Source organism: Polistes fuscatus, unplaced genomic scaffold (assembly GCF_010416935.1).
Source record: "Polistes fuscatus isolate 324 unplaced genomic scaffold, CU_Pfus_HIC Scaffold11, whole genome shotgun sequence".
NCBI classification, from domain to species: Eukaryota; Metazoa; Arthropoda; class Insecta; order Hymenoptera; family Vespidae; genus Polistes; species Polistes fuscatus.
The window spans coordinates 4,410,447-4,430,719 of NW_025113009.1; the positions used below are offsets into that span (position 1 = coordinate 4,410,447).

General features: G+C 27.4%; 3 protein-coding genes across 12 annotated transcripts in view; 1 reads left to right on the forward strand and 2 right to left on the reverse strand.

The window, feature by feature from the left end:
- LOC122526482 (putative leucine-rich repeat-containing protein DDB_G0290503) overlaps nt 1-4,269 on the reverse strand; it is a 16,597-nt gene extending 12,328 nt beyond the window's left edge. Inside the window, exons 1-5 of the mRNA XM_043649910.1 lie at nt 4,122-4,269; nt 3,743-3,842; nt 2,836-2,955; nt 2,551-2,722; nt 2,308-2,424 (exon numbers count right to left, since the gene is read on the reverse strand). Coding sequence (XP_043505845.1) covers nt 2,308-2,424; nt 2,551-2,722; nt 2,836-2,955; nt 3,743-3,802 — 469 coding nt within the window. The 5' untranslated portion in view covers nt 3,803-3,842; nt 4,122-4,269. The remainder of the gene's footprint in view (nt 1-2,307; nt 2,425-2,550; nt 2,723-2,835; nt 2,956-3,742; nt 3,843-4,121) is intronic.
- A 3,124-nt stretch (nt 4,270-7,393) lies between these two features.
- LOC122526595 (UHRF1-binding protein 1-like) lies at nt 7,394-16,526 on the reverse strand. Of its 10 annotated transcripts, XR_006306118.1 has the most exons (20): nt 16,271-16,526; nt 15,719-15,920; nt 15,401-15,592; nt 15,102-15,327; nt 14,844-15,010; nt 14,589-14,748; nt 14,255-14,512; nt 13,930-14,169; nt 13,671-13,697; nt 13,142-13,234; nt 12,826-13,007; nt 12,507-12,744; nt 11,222-12,423; nt 11,002-11,136; nt 10,450-10,461; nt 9,464-9,817; nt 9,239-9,386; nt 7,881-8,291; nt 7,558-7,668; nt 7,394-7,479 (listed from the first exon to the last, which is right to left on the reverse strand). XR_006306118.1 is itself a non-coding variant. In XM_043650113.1 (19 exons), the coding sequence occupies exons 1-18, from the start codon at nt 16,312-16,314 to the stop codon at nt 7,921-7,923; spliced, it is 4,203 nt and encodes a 1,400-aa protein (XP_043506048.1). In that variant the 5' UTR covers nt 16,315-16,526; the 3' UTR covers nt 7,394-7,668; nt 7,881-7,920. The 10 variants fall into 10 exon arrangements, 9 of the variants coding, with proteins under 9 accessions (XP_043506048.1, XP_043506045.1, XP_043506049.1 ...); XM_043650113.1 differs by having other exon boundaries at nt 7,394-7,668; nt 14,303-14,512; XM_043650110.1 differs by having other exon boundaries at nt 7,394-7,668.
- Nucleotides 16,527-17,250: 724 nt separating this feature from the next.
- LOC122526597 (nucleolar GTP-binding protein 2-like) lies at nt 17,251-20,062 on the forward strand. The gene has a single exon (XM_043650120.1). It carries the CDS (start codon nt 17,846-17,848, stop codon nt 20,060-20,062), a length of 2,217 nt encoding a protein of 738 aa, XP_043506055.1. The 5' UTR covers nt 17,251-17,845.
- The last annotated feature ends 211 nt before the right edge of the window (nt 20,063-20,273 follow it).

A 20,273-nucleotide genomic window follows, 5' to 3' on the forward strand; every position in this document is an offset into this window, starting at 1 on the left:
CTGCCTAAAAAGTGGTGCGTGATTTCGTCTTTCGTATTATTATTCGTGGGTAATCATAATAATAATAATAAATCTTCATTACTTTTTTTTTCTTTTCTTTTGCGTCTACCGTTTTTTACAACTTTTTTTTTTATTTCCTTCCTTCCTTCTTTCTTTCTTTCTTTCTTTCTATCTCTCTATTTCCCTATCTTTCTTTCTTTCCTTCTTTCTTTCATTACTTTTTTTTTCCTTTACTTTTACTTTATCTTTAACTTTACCTTTTCTTTACTTTACTTTTACAATCGACAAAGCACAGTGCTCTCGCGCAAATATTAAAATATAAATAATTTCCTTGTTTTAGATGCTACATTAACCGAATAACTACTACATTCCCGAACAAGAAAACGTTAAGAACAGTGCCAATTCGTACTATATTTATATATATATGTGTGTTTCTCATTTAAAAAAGCCAAATTTTAATCGAAGTTATCTAAATGTTGCGTGTTTTCCCTCTTCCTCGTAATTAGCATAATAATTAATAGATGACCATCTTACTTATTTAATTTAACTTCATTTTCTTTTCGCTTCTTCTACGTTTACTTTTTTTTTCATTTTCTCTTTGCGAAAAATATCTTTCAAATCAATTCGACAATAATTAAATATATATGAAAAAATTAACAAACGTTATGTATATATATATATATACTTCGTGATAAATAATAGTGTGTTAAAGTGCGCCATATCCTAAGCTGTACTCTCTTTTGAATTATTATTATTACTATTTCAAAAAATTAATCATCATATTTGTTAATGTGATATGAAGAAATTTGCTAAGAGGGTTGCATTAATAAATAACTAACTTTATATCCAGCGAGCTATAATATTGTGCCCAATAATAAAGACCTCGATATGAGAATCTCTCACTTGGAACACGTACACATTAAATAAGTACTATTCATCATCCCTTTCGAACTTTCATTTCGACTATATTATTATTATTATTATTATTATTATTATTATTATTATTATTATTATTATTAATATTATTATTATTATTATTAATATTAATATTATTATTATTAATATTATTATTTTTATTATTTTTATTATTATTATTATTATATTATTATTATTATTTATTATTATTATTATTATTATTATTAAAATTATTATTAATATTATTAATTATTTATTATTAATTGTACTAATATAAATTTGCGCAATCTGGTCTTTATTATTGAAAAGCAAAATGAAAAACATACGTTAAGAAACGTTTACAAAGAGTTGGCATCGTCAATTGGCATCAACTATGATGCTATGACATCCGCCAAATACTTTGAACGCTTGCCCTAATGCGATACAATACGATTCTTTTACGAACGTTGTACTTTCTCTCAGAAAAGTGCTATTGCTTTTACAGAATTTGTCAAAAATCAATAATTCGATAGAATTGTCAGAATTGTTGTTTTTCTATATCAATTAGTTTGATTATAATATCTTAATGAGAAAAATTATCATATAGAATTGACACAAAATTCTTTCTTATCTTTTGCCACGAAAAAACGAATATACTTATTTTTATTAATATCGATCATTGGTAGCAAAAAAATATTTTCTCGTTATTAATATTTATTATTTATTACTTTTATTTTTATTGTTATTATTATTATTATTATTATTAATATTATTTCGTTTTCCATCTCCGTGTGTGTGTATACGTGTGTATTGATATATATATGAATTAATTCATAAATGAAAAACACAAATATCTGATAATGGATATAATTTGTTATATGATTAGAGAAAATATTATTTTGCTGTTAAACCAATGAGTAAGAAAACCGACCCATAATGCTGTTATCTATACACTTTAACAGCTCTTTTAAAACCTTCTATATGATGTAATACCGACAAATGGAAAGGGGAATCTTGATGTTTGAGGCTGAGGAGTTTGCTGCGTATGTATTGGTGAAAACGACGTTTGTTGAAGAAGCGAAGAATTTTGTTGGTTTTGTAGAGGGGATAAAGATTGACCAGGAGAATGAGAATGTAAATTTGGTTGATGTGGATAAGTTAACGCGTGATGACAAGGAGAAGGCTGCGAATTCTGTACCGATGGCTGTTGTACATTCAGATTATTTGTAACAGTGATGTTACTAGGAATGCCAAGACTATTAGGAACGTTGTTCGGGATTGTCAGATTGTTTGGAATGCTGAGCGCGTTTGGGAGATTCAAATTTGTCTGCAGGCTGGATGGAAGGGAGAGAGTACCTGGTGTAAGATAATGTACATTGAAAGATGGACGGGGGGGCTAGTAAAGCCTCATACCTTCTCCAAATTTGACGATAAGAGGATCGACGGCTGGACTACCAATGAAACTGCCAGCTTCGCTGCTTCCCCTACCTTGATCTGATTCTGCACTGCTTGTGTCGTACTTTGCATCATCTGTAAAAGTTAATTTATATACAATTAAACTTAACTACATTAATAACCTATAAAGATAGTAAAATATTTTTTATATAAATATTTAACTATCCAATTACGCCAATATTTCCAAGACATTAAACTCACCTTGACGATTCACCCAATCCTGATTGATGGGTTTTGACGTTACTTCAGTTGCTTTGACTGGATTAATCGGATCATATATAGCTCGGACATTCTTGTGAAGGAAGGGACAATGCGGTTTCCTGCATCCACTAGGTTGTGTCTCCCAATAGCATGGAATTGATTTGCGGTTTTTCTAAGAATCAAGCAAACAAATTAATAATATTCTATACAGGGTAAAAAAGTACTAGAAGAATAGCAATTACTACTTAATGAAAAAATGGAAATTTTAAAATAATATATGCTTACTTTCAATTCCATATGCCTAAAGCTACAATGCTCGTTAAGGCAATTACCCTGCTGCCAATAGGAGCACATTGTTTCGCAACCCAATGCAGATGGTTCATGTCGAAATGGACAGAGTTCACCCTGTGAAATACAAGATAATATGAAATAAATAAAATAGCTAGATATTTCATGAACAATAATACAATTTATATATCTCTTATTTATAATCTTTTATATATATATATGTACATATATAATATATATATATTTATACATTTATAAATGCTTACAGTACTCAAAAATTATATACTGAAAGCAAAATGATAATCTAGCTATTGCTTGTTTATTGTCTGATGATTATCATTATATTAATTAATAATTTACCAATACCTGACAATTATATTATATTAAAAAAAAATATTATTAATTATTAAATATTTGAAATGTTATAAAAATCCTATATTCCTGTAAATATTATTATTATTATTACTATTATTATTATTATTATCATTAATAATATTATTATTGTTATTATTATTATTATTATTATTATACTTCATCTACTCTTAATTAAACAATAAAATAATTCAACATTTAAATATACTTGATAATTCGTGAAATAAGTACAGTGCAACGATCGCAATCGATCATGTTTAACGCTACATTTTAACTATTGATCTTACAATAAACGAATGAAAAACAGTATACTTGGTTTAAATATCGAATAAATAAAAAAAAATATAAAAGAAGAGAAATTTTGCGAAAGGGAAGTATCACACAATATGGCTTCAACATGGCCGACCTAACCTTGCGAGGTTTACGAAAGTTAAGCAATATGGGAGAACAATCGAAAAAGTACTTTTTTTTAACTATGATACGATAAAATATGATAATTATTAGTTTAAAAGGGATGAAAAAGTGAACTTACCTTCTTGCATGTAGAATAATAGAAAAAGTAGCAATCGGTGTTCTTATGACTGTGCTCCATTTGCAAGAACCGATAAAACGATGAGTGATCGTGTTCTTTGCTAGAAAACAAATCAAAATCAAATCGTTATAACTTCTGTCTGCTAATGAATAATCAAATAAAGGAATCAAAATTAAGATTTAAAAGATATCGGATACAATAATGTTACCATTTAGTACGAAACATGATTCTCAAACTTCTGTACTTTCGTGCTGAACATACAGCAGTTGTAATCTTACTGGGGTTAGATTTGAATTTAACAGTTTCGATATTCGTTGATGTTTTTCATACTTATATTTATCTTTTTTCTAAATGTTTACAAAGCTATTCTAATACTTACGTTGCTTATAATACTCCTCGTGAATTCTTTTTTGCCTCCTTGCTCTAACCGACACACAAATCACACACACCGATTCGGGTAGTCAATTTCGACCGTACAACTCTGTCGCCTGGGCGCTGATGGCTGCGCGCAATACTTCCGAATACTTCCGAATTTACTCGAACATGTCCGATCTGTTTTGGCGGGTAAATCAAATACGTTTTCATGAAGATTCTATAAAATCATTACTTTTATAAAGAATAACGAAATGTTATACATTATTTTAATAAACTCTACGTTTGTTTGATATATTTTTAATAGGAAAGTGTAGGTTATAGTATTATCGACATTTCATTGTCAGTAATATTTCTTGGTTTTATTTGTATTATTATTATTTTTTTTTCTTTTTTTTATTATCTTTTTATTCTCTTTATTATGCCTTTAAAACTTCAAACAACTTTACATTATCGTCATTTCAAAAATGTTCCTTTTCTTAAGTATATATTATGTCATAATAACCAAGTGATTTTTAAGTGCATAAAGTACACAAATATAACAAAAGCAGAGTGAATATGAAAGCTTCGTAAAAACCATTTGACACAAACCACTTTGAACGTTAAGTAAATATATATTATCTTACACTATTTTAGGACTGATAATAATATACCTTATTTTTTGTTTTTTCTTTTTTGTTTATGCGAAAGTAATTCCACTTTTTACCCTACAAAAAAGTAATAACATAATAATATTATTTGATGATAATAATAGCGGTCTAAACAAAGCCATGTATTATTCTATTTTGGCGCATGAATTGATACCACGTAACACATACTCTTGGAATTTGATTAATATTTTCATTGAAATTATGTTAAGTCAGTTATTATATATATATATTTTTTTTGTTTTCAAATTTGTGTAAAACAATACATTTCGTAAATTATGGCTGTAGATATCTTGACATTATTTCGCATTAACATATTTTTAAACTAATGCAAGATATCAATTTACGAAACATACTTTTATTTAAAGATATACTATGTATATTAGATATTCATACGTACATATTTATATATATATATATATATATATATTATTTAGGATGGCTACTTTACTATGGCTCTGAAATAACTATAAACAATAAACAATCACTCGCTAGTATACAATCTTTCTAATTCAATTTCTGTAGCATAAAATAGATTAATGACTGTATGTACAATATCCAAACACATTGAATGTTCTAATCAACTAGTAAAAATTAATTTAATACTTCATATTTAAAAACAGTATCGACATTTTCCCTCATCAATGTCTCATCACTATTTTAAAATGGGCAATATAATCATTATGATTATCATATTATTCGAAGTAAATAACAGTCAATGAGATGCATAAGGCATGAATACAATAATTCTAAAAATATAAAATCAAAACTATGCGTTCACTAACTCTGATAATACGTGTTGAATAAATTTCAAAAATTATTAGACTTCTTACTACAGTAAAAAATATTGTCAAAACGATATTACGCAGACTGAATGTTCAGAATTATTGAACTACATGAATATTAATTAAAATTCATTATCAAATCATATGGAAGAATCACACACACACACACATTTTTGTATAGTATACTTATTATAAAATAATTTGTTAAAAATATTAATGAAATTATATAGGTACAATTGTATCACATCGAATATACTATATATAACGAAAGGAAAACAATTATTACAGAATATTATTATTACATTTATCAAATTATAAGTATTTCCAAGCATTCCCAATGGACTGATTTCATATTGCACTCACAATAATCTATATTATAGATTAATTTTTAAATGTATATAAATTACTATATAAATCACTATACCACTCTCTGACTATCTTGTATTATTGTACATGTTATGTATACATTAAAATATAGGTCGAAATAGTAGAAGAATTCCAAGTGTGTAAATTTATGTATATGCAATTTTCAGCATAAATATACACACACATTTCTAATTATTTTTTTTAACTTAATTGCATAGTAAAACCTAACTCGTAAAACTGAATTCAAAAGTACATTTACATATTTTTCTTTTAATATAATAAATACAATTATTAATGTGTGTGACATTATTGCAAACAATCATAATTTTAAAAATCAAATCTAAAAGTGTATTTTATTTTTGTATCTTCCTTAATATGGTATTACAACATTTATGTTGCAAATTACATAAAATATTTATGATTTCAATGTACTAAGCATGTTAAACATTTGAAATAAATGAATTTTGTAATAGTTGATATGTACTTTGAAATATATGTATATATATGTATATACATACATATACTTAAAAATAAAAAAACATTTCTAAATTATAAATTTTGTCTGTATTTTATGAATATACATAATATAGATATATTTTAGTAGCTTAAAGAAAAACAAAGAAAATTTGTATTTATATATGAAATAAAATGTTTTCCAACTACTTTCCTTATTACTGCTTCGCTAGAAAAATATATTACTACTTTCTTATCAGGGATTGACCAGCAATCTATTTCAAAACCTGCATAAAAAACAAATAAAAGCTAACAGAAGTCCAAAAACATATGTATATACATATATTAACATTTCTATAGTTGAACACAGTTTACTACTTTATTACAGATACGCATATAACACATCTACGAAACATTAAAAAGCAAAATTTTAAACTGGATATTATGAACCTTAGAAATATAACTTATATATATATATCCTCATCTAATATTTTTTAAATAGAATAAGAAGTAATATAGAAAATTTTGTAAATATTAAACAGTCTTTTGGGCATCTGGAATTATCGTATTTTAAGGTATTATCTTTAGTTTCCATTGCTTGATGCATATTAATTTTAACATTATAAAAAAGAAAAGATATATTTCTAATCTATAAATGAAATACAATATTTATATCAATTCAATATAGTACATTTATAAATTACAATAAAATTTTGTCTATACCAACTATTGCACTAGAGAAAATGTTACTATTGTTGTATAAAAAAAAAGTAAAATATAAACAAACGATATATAATATCAAAAGAAATATTTACTAGTCAGTTAATTTAAACCAAAATTGCAAGGATATATAATAATTCAATAAACCTTACAATACTTTTCTTTAATTACACACACAATTCCTTGAAAATAATAATTTTACTATGAAACATAAAATATATTCACATTACGTATACATATATATAGATATCTTCCATTACCTTTTCATTTAATAAAAATGCCGAAGAGACATTAATTATTACGATCACTTTTTCCCGTTTTGTATAAAAGCAAATATGACATTTCATATATGATTAGATATATATATATATACTTACTGCCTCATTTTGTCATTCTGCATTTAAAATAAACGGCAGTTACTAGCATTATATATGGCAGATAAATATAGTACAATTACAATAATTATAGTTACAAGTAAAGCCACATTCTGGAAGAAACATTCCTATCATCATAACCTGGGACAAACACAGATCTGTTTATGGCTCTGATTGCAATCAATAGGAGATTATAGCCTTTTGAGGAACTAAAAATATAAAAGTTCATGTACTCTTCCTGTTTGTTTGTTTCTCTTTTTTTTCTCTTTTTTGTTTAATATAAAATAAAAAAATATAATATATATATAACAAAGACCTACAAACTATTTTTGAAAATCACTATATGCATTTCTCACATTATAAAAAAAAAATAAAGATATATATATATATCCCGAATATAATAATAAAACTCATGATTTACCAGAACTGCAACATTTAGAACAATTAAAACAGCCAGTATGCTATCTCTTAATAGACCATGATGTTCTATTACTACCTCCTGGTCCATTACCCATGATTTGATTTTGAAGCTCCGTTATTGTTTCTCGTAATACTTGTTTTTCTTTAATAAGTAGTGCGATATTCTCTTGCGCAGAATTGTAATGAGTTTTAATCATATCTGATTCTTCCTTTATACGTAATAATTTTGCATTTTCTTCCGAAAGTCTTTCTAAAGTTCCAAGACGTCGTTTGAGCTCTTCGTTATCAGATTTCAGTTGTTTACTTGTTTGTCTTAAAGAATTCAATTCTATTTCACGCTCTTCGTCTTTAGAAATTTGATTGTTACCACTTGGATTTAATTTATGGGAATTACTCTTATCCAATATAGTTACTGTAAAAATGAAAAATGTTATTTTTAATATATTCATATATTTTTTATCATCGAATAATAATGTGTTCGTAAAAAAAAGAAAAAAACAAATTTTTTAATACATAGACATCATGTGTCATATTATCATGAGGTAAAAAATTAAATTACTTTTGATGTTTTTACAATATAATTGTTGTCTAGCTCGTTCTATCATGCTAGCTGAATAAATAAAATAAAAATCAGATAAAATACTATATATATATATATCACAAGCTAATCTTGTTTAATTTTAATTCATGCTTGCATGTTTTAAAAAATGACAAAATGTTAGTTTATAACAATTATATATATTAAATAAAAGAGATAAAAATATTTAAAAAATAATATAATTATAATCAAGTAATATATGTTATTATTTATATTTATTTTGTAATAATATTTCAAAGAAGCTTTTATTGAGTTCAGATTTAAAATAAATATTGATTGATATATATATTTTTATTTTACTTGAAAGCATGCTTGCTAACAGTGCAAACCTATTAATATATATTTTCATATATTATGACTAGATATATACAGATATATAAAAAACTAGCCTAAGCTGTGCTGAAATAAGCAACAAAAACTAAAGCTGATTTTCTAATTGTGTTATACCAATGCTCACATTCGAAAGGCCTTCTGAGTGCACTGGACAATTACGCAATATATAATATCAATTTTTTGAAAACAAAATCCTGCCACTTGCATATAATATATAAACCTACATAAAAATAACATTATATATAATTAAGCATATATTATTTATTTACAAAGTTCACTGGGGTATATACATTATATTATACTAATGAATGATAAACTAAATATGAAATAATGTCAATATTATAACAACATAAAAATTATATATGCGATAGATTGCAAGTGGCAGTAAAAACTTATTCTATGCACTAGTTTATGCTTTTTTAACTTACCAATTGGTTCAATATTAAAGGCACCACTTAAATCCCTTCCTATTCTAAGTTTTGATATATTTAATTGTATGGGAATTGGACCTGGTGACGTTATATTGTTTGGAGGCCGATCTTCATTCAAATGAAGAAATATTCTTTCTAGATATACCTAAAATAAATATAATTATTTATATAATATCTTTGAATAAAAATAATTTTAATAATTAATAAAGTTTATTAAATTACCTGCATTGGAATAGGTTTAGGTATAATTTCATCCTCTGCTAAATCCGCTAAACCTGTAACAGAGCTCATGGACAGTGTCATAGTTACATCAGTTACATTAATTTCCAATTTATCTTCAAATAAATCCATGATGCTCTGCTTGTCTAATAGATTAATATTATTGGCCTGTTCTTTGATTATTTTATTATCTTCCAATGAATTATTAGTACTTTTAATACTCTGAGAAGCTTGGAACAGTTTCAATGAATCTTCTTTATTTTTTAAGTCGTGGTCTAAGCGTAGTTTGATGCACGTTCTACAATCCGAATCTGATGGTAGTTCAGTCCAACCTCTTGATCGAGAGCTGAATTTAGTCTAGCAAATAAAATATAATAAATCAGATTGGTGCAATGAATACTTTTTGTTTACAAACACTGATTTTTCCTTTCTTATATAATCCTAATAATAAATTGGCTACATTATCATAAAATAAATCAATTAATAATTTTAAGAGTTCAATAAGCACATCCCTTCAAGCATAGTAACACATAAGCTTACATCGATTAGCACAATCATATTATTATAGCATTAAAGCATACAGCTGAGATAGAACAGAATGTAATTTTGTCATAATTTTAAATCATAAGTTAAACAATATGAGAAAGATAAACGTGCTTTTATTTAAAAATAAAGCAGCAATGTAAATAATTAATTATGTAATAAAAACCATTTTACTTGAAAATTTCTTATCCATATACATTGATTGAAATTACATATTATGTAAATAATCTACATTTATTTCAGCACATAAGCATATTAAACATTCAAACTTTTTTGTCTAATTATTTTAATACTTAATTACAATTCGTATATATTTTCAGCTTCTTAAAATGGATTTATAAGTTAAGAAAACAAAAATTCGAATTCATACTACAATATATTTTTATGAAAAAATTAACATGCACTTTTAAATATTTAAAATATGTATGAGAATATTCTGCCAATACCTTTCTCTTGACCTGCCACAAGTGCCACATTAAAAACATTCACAAGAGAAGGAGAGACGCGAAGGAGAGATGCATGCAAAAAAGTTAAAAGACAAAATTTATATCAATATGTATTTAAATACATGAGTTTATATAATAATATAAGACATAATAGTGTGTATGACACACATTAACTAAACATTGCATATGAATCTACGCAAATGCATTGCTTCTTATATCATTTTAATTCGTATAGAATTATTATCATACGTAATTCTTATTAACGAATAAAATATTCGAAATATATAAATGTTAATTATATTAGTTAAATTCGCTATGGAAAATAAATAGATCACAATCACAAAGAAATACATGTATATTAAAAAAAAAAAAAATGAAATTATCCCAAAAATATGTTCGTAAAAGTTGAAAAAAGTGTTTAAGCTTTGACTAGAGAAAATGTTAAAATTATGTACTTATGCTTATACCCACTCAATTGAAAACATACATTCTTGTGCATAATCAGAGATAAATGCGTATATTGTTTAAATTAAAATGATATGTGTATCTTACCTGAAATTCGTCCCATGGTATAGATGGACATTCGTCATTTTTTACATTAGATACTTGAACTTTTATCGTTGAAGAGTAACCGGAAGATTGTGTAATAAATTCTACTTTGGATAATTTAAATGTAGTAACAGATATCTATAAATAAAATACATAATGATGTAATTAACAATAATATTATATATATATACAGATACATATAAGATAAAATAGAAATATTTACTATATCTTTTCTTTTACAAACGCTGTCAACAGATTTTTCACTTTGCGTGTCTGGCGTTTCTTCTACAACTTCGCTTGCCTCTTCCACAGCAGTTATTCTAATGCTATTATCAACCGCAAATATTCCATCAGATTTCTCTTGATCTTGAAGAGTAATTAATGCATAATTTTCACTATCCGAGCTTAAATCACTCCTCATGGATACAGTATCGCTACTACCATCCTCAGGTGATGCTTTTAAAGCAGAATCAATGGACGTCATTAAATTACTAAATCCTTTTCTCATGGAAGATAAACCAACGTTAAAATTATTTTGAATGAAAGGTGTATTTGGTATCAAATCTGGTTTGTTATGTTTTTGTATAGCATCACCTCCTTGTTTTAACGATAAACCTTCCTCTTCCGTAATCGTATGAGGTTTTTCATGAGCAATATTCGTATGAATATGTTCACGTTTATCTGGATTACCATTCTGTTTAAACGTAACAATAGGTTGTTCTATTACAACAGGATGTGTAAAATCCATTGACATTGATGATACTTCACTTTGTGGTGTTTCAACATCATTGCTTGTGTTCATTTTCTTAATACTAAAATCAACTTTTGCACTGACTTGCGTAGAATTATGCCAAGCTGAAGATGATCCAGCAAAATCATCTGCTATACTAGATGAATCAGGTACAACGGATTCCAAATCTCCACCAGAATTTTCTTTTCCAGGTGTATGTGAAGGCATTACAAATGTCACCTCTATTTGCGGTATTAATGCACCAATTATTAATGAACCACCAGATTCAACATTCAATATCTTATTTGAATCAATAGCTAAATATGTAGTCAATTCAGATAAAACTTCTGACAATCTTAATAAAAAAAGATATTGATAATGATTTATCTGTACGCTAACTAAATTGCTTATATATGCAAGTCCATGAATATCTGCAGTAAACGTGTTTTTTGTTTCTGTTACTGGTTCTAAATTCATATGACACCAAAATGTTAAAGGAAATGCATCAAAAAATGGAACTGGACGATTCTGTCCTACTGCCCTTGCACCAAAAAAGTCACCCCAAACTGGCTCTAAATTGCAACACCATACATCTTTCGCTTCTGTCCATAAAAATTCACGATGTAATTGTCGAATTAATTCGTTCACTGAATTACTAGTAAAATTTGATGGAGCAGATCTAATATTATCTGTACCTGCACACAAAAGAGCAAAAAATGTATTAACAAATTAATTTTTATATAAAAGAATATAAAAAAAAGAACTTGAAAAAAATTACCTGCACAATGCGCTAAAAATTTATCAGTCACAACATGAAAATCATTCTCTTTGCTTGGGAATTCAGCTCCAAAAAACATTTGACCCATTTGAAACGTATTTAAACATTGTGCTAAGTCAGCTCTTGAAGACCTTTCCACTGACCGAACATTTGTAATAGATGCTCTAGAAGTCTGAATATGCAGGGATTTAGGTCTATCTTTTTGATTAGGATAATCTTGCTGATTTTCAAAAACTATCTGAAAGTAGTTATTAAAGCAAAATATTTTAGAAATTAAAATATTTTTTAAAGAATATATATTAAAATATAAAAGACTTACCCTTGGAAGAATAGCTTCTATCTTAACATCAAAATACATCATATTTTTTAAATTTGATGGCTCATTCTTTTTCATTAGTGAATGGTGCAGATTTAATAGAAAAGAATTAAACCAAAGGCAGGAGCATACATCGAAGTTAACTTGAATTGGATTTACTTGCACATAAAATTTTGGCGGTGGTACTGCAACAAATGAAATATATAAATTGTTTGAACATTTATTTTTTTTTACATTTAATTATATAATATTTGCAATCATTTTAATAATCAACAAAATAAAAAAATAAATATATTTTTATACGTTTACGTATTCTTACATGGAAAAGTTATATCTCCGGGATAATAATAGTAGGTAAATTCTGCATGAAGAATAGTTAAATCTTCGGGAAGACAGAATCTATCTCGATCACCTAAAAAAAAATATCGATTTAAATAGAAAATGTGTGGTTTGTATTTTTTTTTTTTTTTTTTTATATATATAATATTCATTTGTAGTTAACATGCTATGCATGCTGAATAATCCCAAGTAAAAATATAGTTTATCTAACAAAATTGATTATACATTTTTTATTGCTCAATGTTACTTGTATGCATAAATTACTAATGAAATGAAGCGGCTCTGAGATGATAACTAGAAAGAACATAGTTATGAAATAAATGTAATTTATTTATGATCGTATATATTAATGTATTGTTTAATTAAATTATTTTATGAAATTGTAGACGAAGTCAATGTATATATTTTTGTAATTACAAAAGCAAATTAATTTTGTAATAAACTACCTTCTGAGTAACACTCAGATGTTACATAAAAAACAAGCACACAACATTTACTTGGTATTATACCTGATAGACGTTTTTTCCTCGTTTGAGCTATACAATTACCAAATAAAATAATTAATAATGCACTTTCAAAACTAAAAACTAGAATTATCATAGAGCATAATTATGTATAAACTGTATTACAATAACAAAAACTTTGCTCTTGTGTTTTTCAAGAAAATATAAAAATCCAATGCTTTACATTAATTTATTCTATATTAAAAAAAAATAATAAACGCCTGACATATTTGAAAAAAGAAAATAGAAAGTAAAATGGTAATACCTGTAATAAATTCCTTTGGTACAGGCTTGCGTGATGCGGTGGTAACTTTGAACAATGTAAAATCATCAATTCTAATGATAATACAAGTTGTCATTAATTTAGCAAGCTGTTCGAGAACATAATTTTTCACTGGATTTCCGCTAGAACCTTGAAACTTTTTCTGTTCTTGAGATCCCACATTTGCACTCTGCGATTGACTACTTTTTTCTAAACTTTCTCCAGAACCTTTTGTAGCACTGCCTAGATCATTTGAGAAAAATAAATATTACAATTAGGAATATATTATAAATTTTGTCACTACGTAAATACATTTGAGCATTCAAACCTGTAACATTTCCTTGACTTCTTGTTAATGGAGAATGTTGTGTCCTACCAGAATCAATCAAATCCATAAATTGACTTCTAAAAGAACTCAATGATTGTTGTAACCATTGACTATGAGGTGTAGCATTTTCTCTATATTTAACCCAGTCTTTTCTATCAGCCATTGCCAGATGATACGGATAATAATCAATATAGAATTTAACTAAAGATATTTGAAGAGCACCGCCATCCCTCAAATCAGGATGTAATGACCTACCTCCTATTTTGTAAATGATATTAATATACGTAACAGATAATAATTACTATCTAATATAATAATATAATCTTTAGCTCACCACCAACATCATCGCACAAATGAAGATCGATTCTTTGAGGCCAAAAGTGATAAGACGTTTCCACAACATCATATTTTGAAAATAATTTAGATATTGGCGTATTAAACTGATTTTTCGTTCTACTTTGTTGAGAAATTTGTGCTTGATATTCTGGTAAAACCTTGAAAAATAAAAAATACATAAATATTTTTTTAGATTCATTATAAAAAATGTCTGAAAGGAAACTTCATGAGAAATAATGATATTGAAACACACCTCTAACTTTCTAGCTGCTTTTGTTTTTCGCTCCAACATAGTTGCTTTTTCTATAAGACCTCCTAAAGAATCTATGAAATGTAATGCTGCTTTTAATTGAGAGTCTGTTAAAACCCATAAGAGATCATCTAATATGAGTATCAGTCTTGAACCCATGATGAAGCAATCTAATGAAAAAAATATATTTAAATTATGTAAAATTTTTTTGTAATTGGCATTGTAAAACGTTAATAAAACGTGTCACACAATATATTTCACCTGATATTCTTTTCTTTATAGTAATTAAACATCTCGCTTGGTTAGTAAGTAAACGAAGAGGCGTCAAATTAGTATCTTTAGTACTTTGAGCTTCTATTCTTACAGTCTGCCATTCTAATTCCTTAAAAATCAATAACTGCCCACGATCTGGATCTTTTAGTCTTGTAGTTCTTAAGTCACAACGTTGCCATGTAGCTGATTTAGATTCAACGACAATGCGATTCATCTATATTTTTTAATCAAGATTATTATATTCCATAATTATCACATATACAAATTATATACATAAATTTAGTTACCTGTACAGATGCAATAAAAGCAGGACTTTTAAAAGTAACTGACACTGTATTAACATTAACCGTAATGCCATCGATCACTTTATGAATAAGAGAATATTTTGTTGGGCCTGCGTAAGATGACAGGCCTTGATTGGAAGACATATTCCTTAAGTCTTCACATGTTTCTACTTCGATATGAACTTCATCCAATTTCTACAAAAAAATTACAATAAAATTTTGTCAAATAAATTTGTTATCAAATTTCATTATTATAAACATAACTTCTCTCTCTTCCTCTTTATATATATATATTTTAATAGCATAAATAATATATATTACCAACAAAATAGGAACGCTCTTTAACTTGGTCCATTGTATACGAAAAGAAACTTTATTACACCAAGCACTTGTTAACCTTAACCATGATGGTAATTCTAATAAATCTGTTAGAACTATTTCATCTAATTCTAAATTAGTTAACTCTCCTTCTCCCTTAAATGTACTCAAATTTATTTTATCAGCTGATAGATTTTTAGTAAATCTGTAAAACATAAGAAAAATAAATCATTTTCTATTTATATGAAAAATTTTTGTTTAAAAAGATTTTAATGATTTTATCAATCATTTAAATTAGGTGAGTCCAAAATTGTTGAACAAAAAGAAATCAAATTTATATTATCCAAATGACTTTTAAAAAATAAATATAATACTTCATTAATAATCAAAAAGTATAATTCCTAAATAAATATATAAATAAACATTGACTTAAATGCGTGAAACATTTCTAATTAATGTGTTTTTTTTTCTATCATACATCAAGGGTGGAACGATTTTATCTAACATGATATCAAAGATTGTAGAAAATAATGTAAAGCATAGTATTGTCAATACCTTGATAAATGTTTAAGTAACTGATTTTTAATAATCGACACCATTTTTCGGGTTTTTAATTAACATCTATGACGATTAATACGTCTAAACATGGTTAGTTTGACACATGGAGGAACAGATTAAAGAACTCCGTGCCAATGACTATCATGACCATAGACTCTTAGAAGATATAAAGATCCTCTTCCATAAAAATTAATTTTTAAATATATATATTAATACGTAGCTAAGCTCCTTACAATATTTTCTTTTTTAATCAAAAAATAATTAATAATTTCACATTACATTATTAAAATTTATGAATAATAAATTAAAATAAATAAATATATATATATTTTTTTTCTTCCAAACGTAATTTTGTATGCAAACGTGTTTTATAAATTTATTCAATATTATATATGGACATACACACACACAATACACACAGTTTAAAGATTAAAAAAAAATTGTTCGTCATTGCCACGTTGAAAGCAATACTCGTTTACAAAATTTTAAACTGATACGGTAATGCAATTGGTTAATATGTATTAAGTCATTTATTGTTTATTGGTCTTGTCTTTTACTACGATTAATATCTGGTTTAATATTTTGCGAATAGTGATCCACTTATATAAAAATTATTGATCATTTAAAAATTTCGATTGTTTTCATTTAATGAATAAATTTTAACAAATAACAAATATACATTAATGAAAATTAGTGAATAGTTTAATATTTCATAAATAGCACACCAGAGGGTGCAGTGTAATCAAATATTGTGAACCCGCACGCCAAAGCTTGGCCACGGAGCTTAGATAGAAGGAGCACGAACGTATAGTATCAGAAGTGTCCCCGAAAAGTAGAGCAAATAAAGTTTCATTACAGAGTGCGCTGCAACTGCCTCGAACCAGTTTTTAAATTTAGCGGTTAAAATTACTTTCACACTTTAACAACACTGTCCAAGTAAACTTATTTTTACACTTGTTTATGCTTACATACACCGCAACATCTCAACGGTTTTTTGTGACGTCACAGAGATTTACTTGCCCGTTGCGCTACTCTGGTGGTGAAAATATGTACATGTTATTTGATGCTGTTTTTGGGGACACATTTTATACCAAATGCCCTATGCCGTGCGTGCTCCTTCTATCTAAGCTCCGTGGCTTGGCGCCACCGGCACTCTTACCGTCACGCCTCTGGTGGCGAAAACTGACAACTAAAGAAACCCCACGTATATGAATAACCACTGCTATTCGCTCTATTCCGTTCCAACCACTGAGCAAGACACACGCGTTCTACTAGCAGAGACTAAAGACTGAATACTAGTCACTACTTTCGTTTTTCTTTGTTACATTTGTTAAGTTTTTAATATATATTTTTGTAAGTCTTTTTTAATACGCTTAAAATATAAAATATTATAATAATATATTTCCCCAGTGAATTAATTATTATTGAATATTGTTGAACACGCTACAAATATGGTGAGCCCGCACGTGTAAGTTGGACCATATAAAAAACCTCACGCAACAATTTAATATTTAGTTTAAATATTTTTATATTGAATATTAAAATAAAAGTGTTATAATTATAATATTAAAAATGGCTAAATCACGAGCAGATAATAAAGCTCCTCGGAAACAAGGTTTTAATCGTTCCGGGCATAGTATGAACCCTGAAAGACCAACTGAAGGGTTAAAAGGTGTTGCTAAAGTTAGAACTAAAGGAACTATAAAAAGATTACAAATGTATCGTAATCAAAAACCTAAACGTAATCGTGTAGGTAAAATTATTAGTCCAGCACCGTTTCAAGGTTGGCATGCATCTGGTACTATGTCCCGCGTTGAACCTTCTCAAAGATGGTTCGGTAACTCTAGAGTAATATCTCAAAATGCGCTTCAGAAATTTCAAAGCGAATTAGGAACTGCTATGAGTGATCCTTACAAAGTGGTAATGAAACCTACACAATTACCTGTAACTTTACTTCAGCAGAAAGCTGTAAATGCAAAAGTACATTTGTTAGATACAGAAAGTTTTGAAAGCGTATTCGGTCCAAAGAAACTAAGGAAACGACCGAATTTAGCTATTGCAACTTATGATGAATTACAAAAATCAGCTGAAGAGAAAGAAGAAACTTATAACAAAGATAAAGATTCTAAAGATTACGATCTGATTCGTGAAGATACTGGAGTACGCGACATGCAAAGGGATTGGGTAATGGCAGCAGGACAGAGTAGAAGAATTTGGAATGAACTATATAAAGTTATTGATTCTTCCGATGTAATATTACAAGTATTAGATGCGAGAGATCCTATGGGAACTAGATCTCCTCCTGTAGAAAAATATTTAAGAACAGAAAAGCCACATAAACATTTAATGTTTATTTTAAATAAAGTTGATCTTGTTCCAACTTGGGTGACACAAAGATGGGTTGCAATTCTAAGCTCAGAATATCCAACAGTAGCATTCCATGCTTCTTTAACTAATCCATTTGGTAAAGGTTCTCTTATTAATTTATTGCGTCAATTCGCTAAATTGCATGTAGATAAAAAACAAATTAGTGTAGGTTTCATTGGATATCCAAATACTGGAAAAAGTTCGATCATTAATACATTAAGATCTAAGAAAGTCTGTAAAGTAGCACCAATAGCAGGGGAAACTAAAGTATGGCAATACATCACCTTGATGCGTCGTATATATCTTATAGATTGTCCAGGTGTAGTTTATCCATCTAAAGAAACTGATACAGAAAAAGTTTTAAAGGGTGTAGTAAGAGTTGAACTAGTTCAAAATCCAGAAGATTATGTAAGTTCAGTTTTAGAAAGAGTAAAGGCTGAATATTTACGTAAAACATATAAAATCGAAGGTTGGACTGATCATATAGATTTTTTGGAAAAATTAGCTCGTAAAAGTGGAAAACTTTTGAAGAAAGGAGAACCAGATATAACGATCACAGCACGAATGGTTCTTAATGACTGGCAACGTGGAAAGTTGCCATTTTATGTTGCACCATCTGGTTTTGAAGAACCTTCAGCTAAACCTGCAACAACAGAAGAGGAGAATATACCTACTGAGAATGATGAAACCACTATCACCGAAACAGATGAACAAGAAGATCAAAGTATTCCATCTAAAGATTTGGCAAAAGTACAATTAAACGTAATACAAGATTTTAGAAAAATTAAAGTAGGATTGATGTACACAGGTGATGATGTTAAAGACATTTGTTACACCAAAAACGAATTGGAAGAGTTAAATTGCAGTGATAATAAGATGGATGTTGAATCTTCTCCACCAGATGTTAGCGACATAACTGATACATTAAATGAATCACGAGTAGATCTTGAAGAAAATTCTCAAGAAAAAGAAGAAAATATTAATAAAGAACATAAAAATGAAACAATAATGAATACAACTAATCCTACTATGGAAGAGAGTATAAATGAAAGTAACGGTAACTGTTCTGCAACTGAAAGAAACACAAGTTATTCAGAAGATGAAAGAAATTCAGAAAATAACATTAGACTATCTATAGAAAAAGATAATCTAATGCAAAGTGTATTTGATGCCATTGAAGATGACTATGATTCCAGTGACAGTGAAATGTTCAGTTCAAAAACATTTTCGAGTAGTGGTGCATTCGTAGTGTCATCTAAAAAAGAAAAACAAAATAAGATTAATCATGTTAAATTAACAAGCAAACAAAGAAGAGCTATAGAAAGAGCAAACAAGAGAAAGAAAATAGGAAGCAATTTTTACGAAATTACTAATGTAAAGAACAGAAATAGAGATAGAAAGGTTCCAAAAATGAAAAAATAAAAATACTGCTTACATTTTTATTTATTGTACATTTGTAAAATATTATTAAAAATATCTTTTTATTAAAATTCTAAATAATACTTTTTTTACGTATTCTTACATGGAAAAGTTATATCTCCGGGATAATAATAATAGTAGGTAAAATCTGCATGAAGAATAGTTAAAAATCTTCGGGAAGATAGAATCTATTTTGATCACCTAAACAAAAATA

Coding starts and splice junctions, on each gene's coding strand:
- LOC122526595 (XM_043650110.1), bottom strand. CDS start 16,314: ATGGTGTCGATTATTAAAAATCAGTTACTTAAACATTTATCAAG. Junction 15,011..15,101: donor TATAAAGAAAAGAATATCAG/GTGAAATATATT, acceptor TTTTTTCATTAG/ATTGCTTCATCATGGGTTCA. Junction 9,387..9,463: donor CTAAACCTATTCCAATGCAG/GTAATTTAATAA, acceptor TATTTATTTTAG/GTATATCTAGAAAGAATATT.
- LOC122526597 (XM_043650120.1), top strand. CDS start 17,846: ATGGCTAAATCACGAGCAGATAATAAAGCTCCTCGGAAACAAGGTTTT.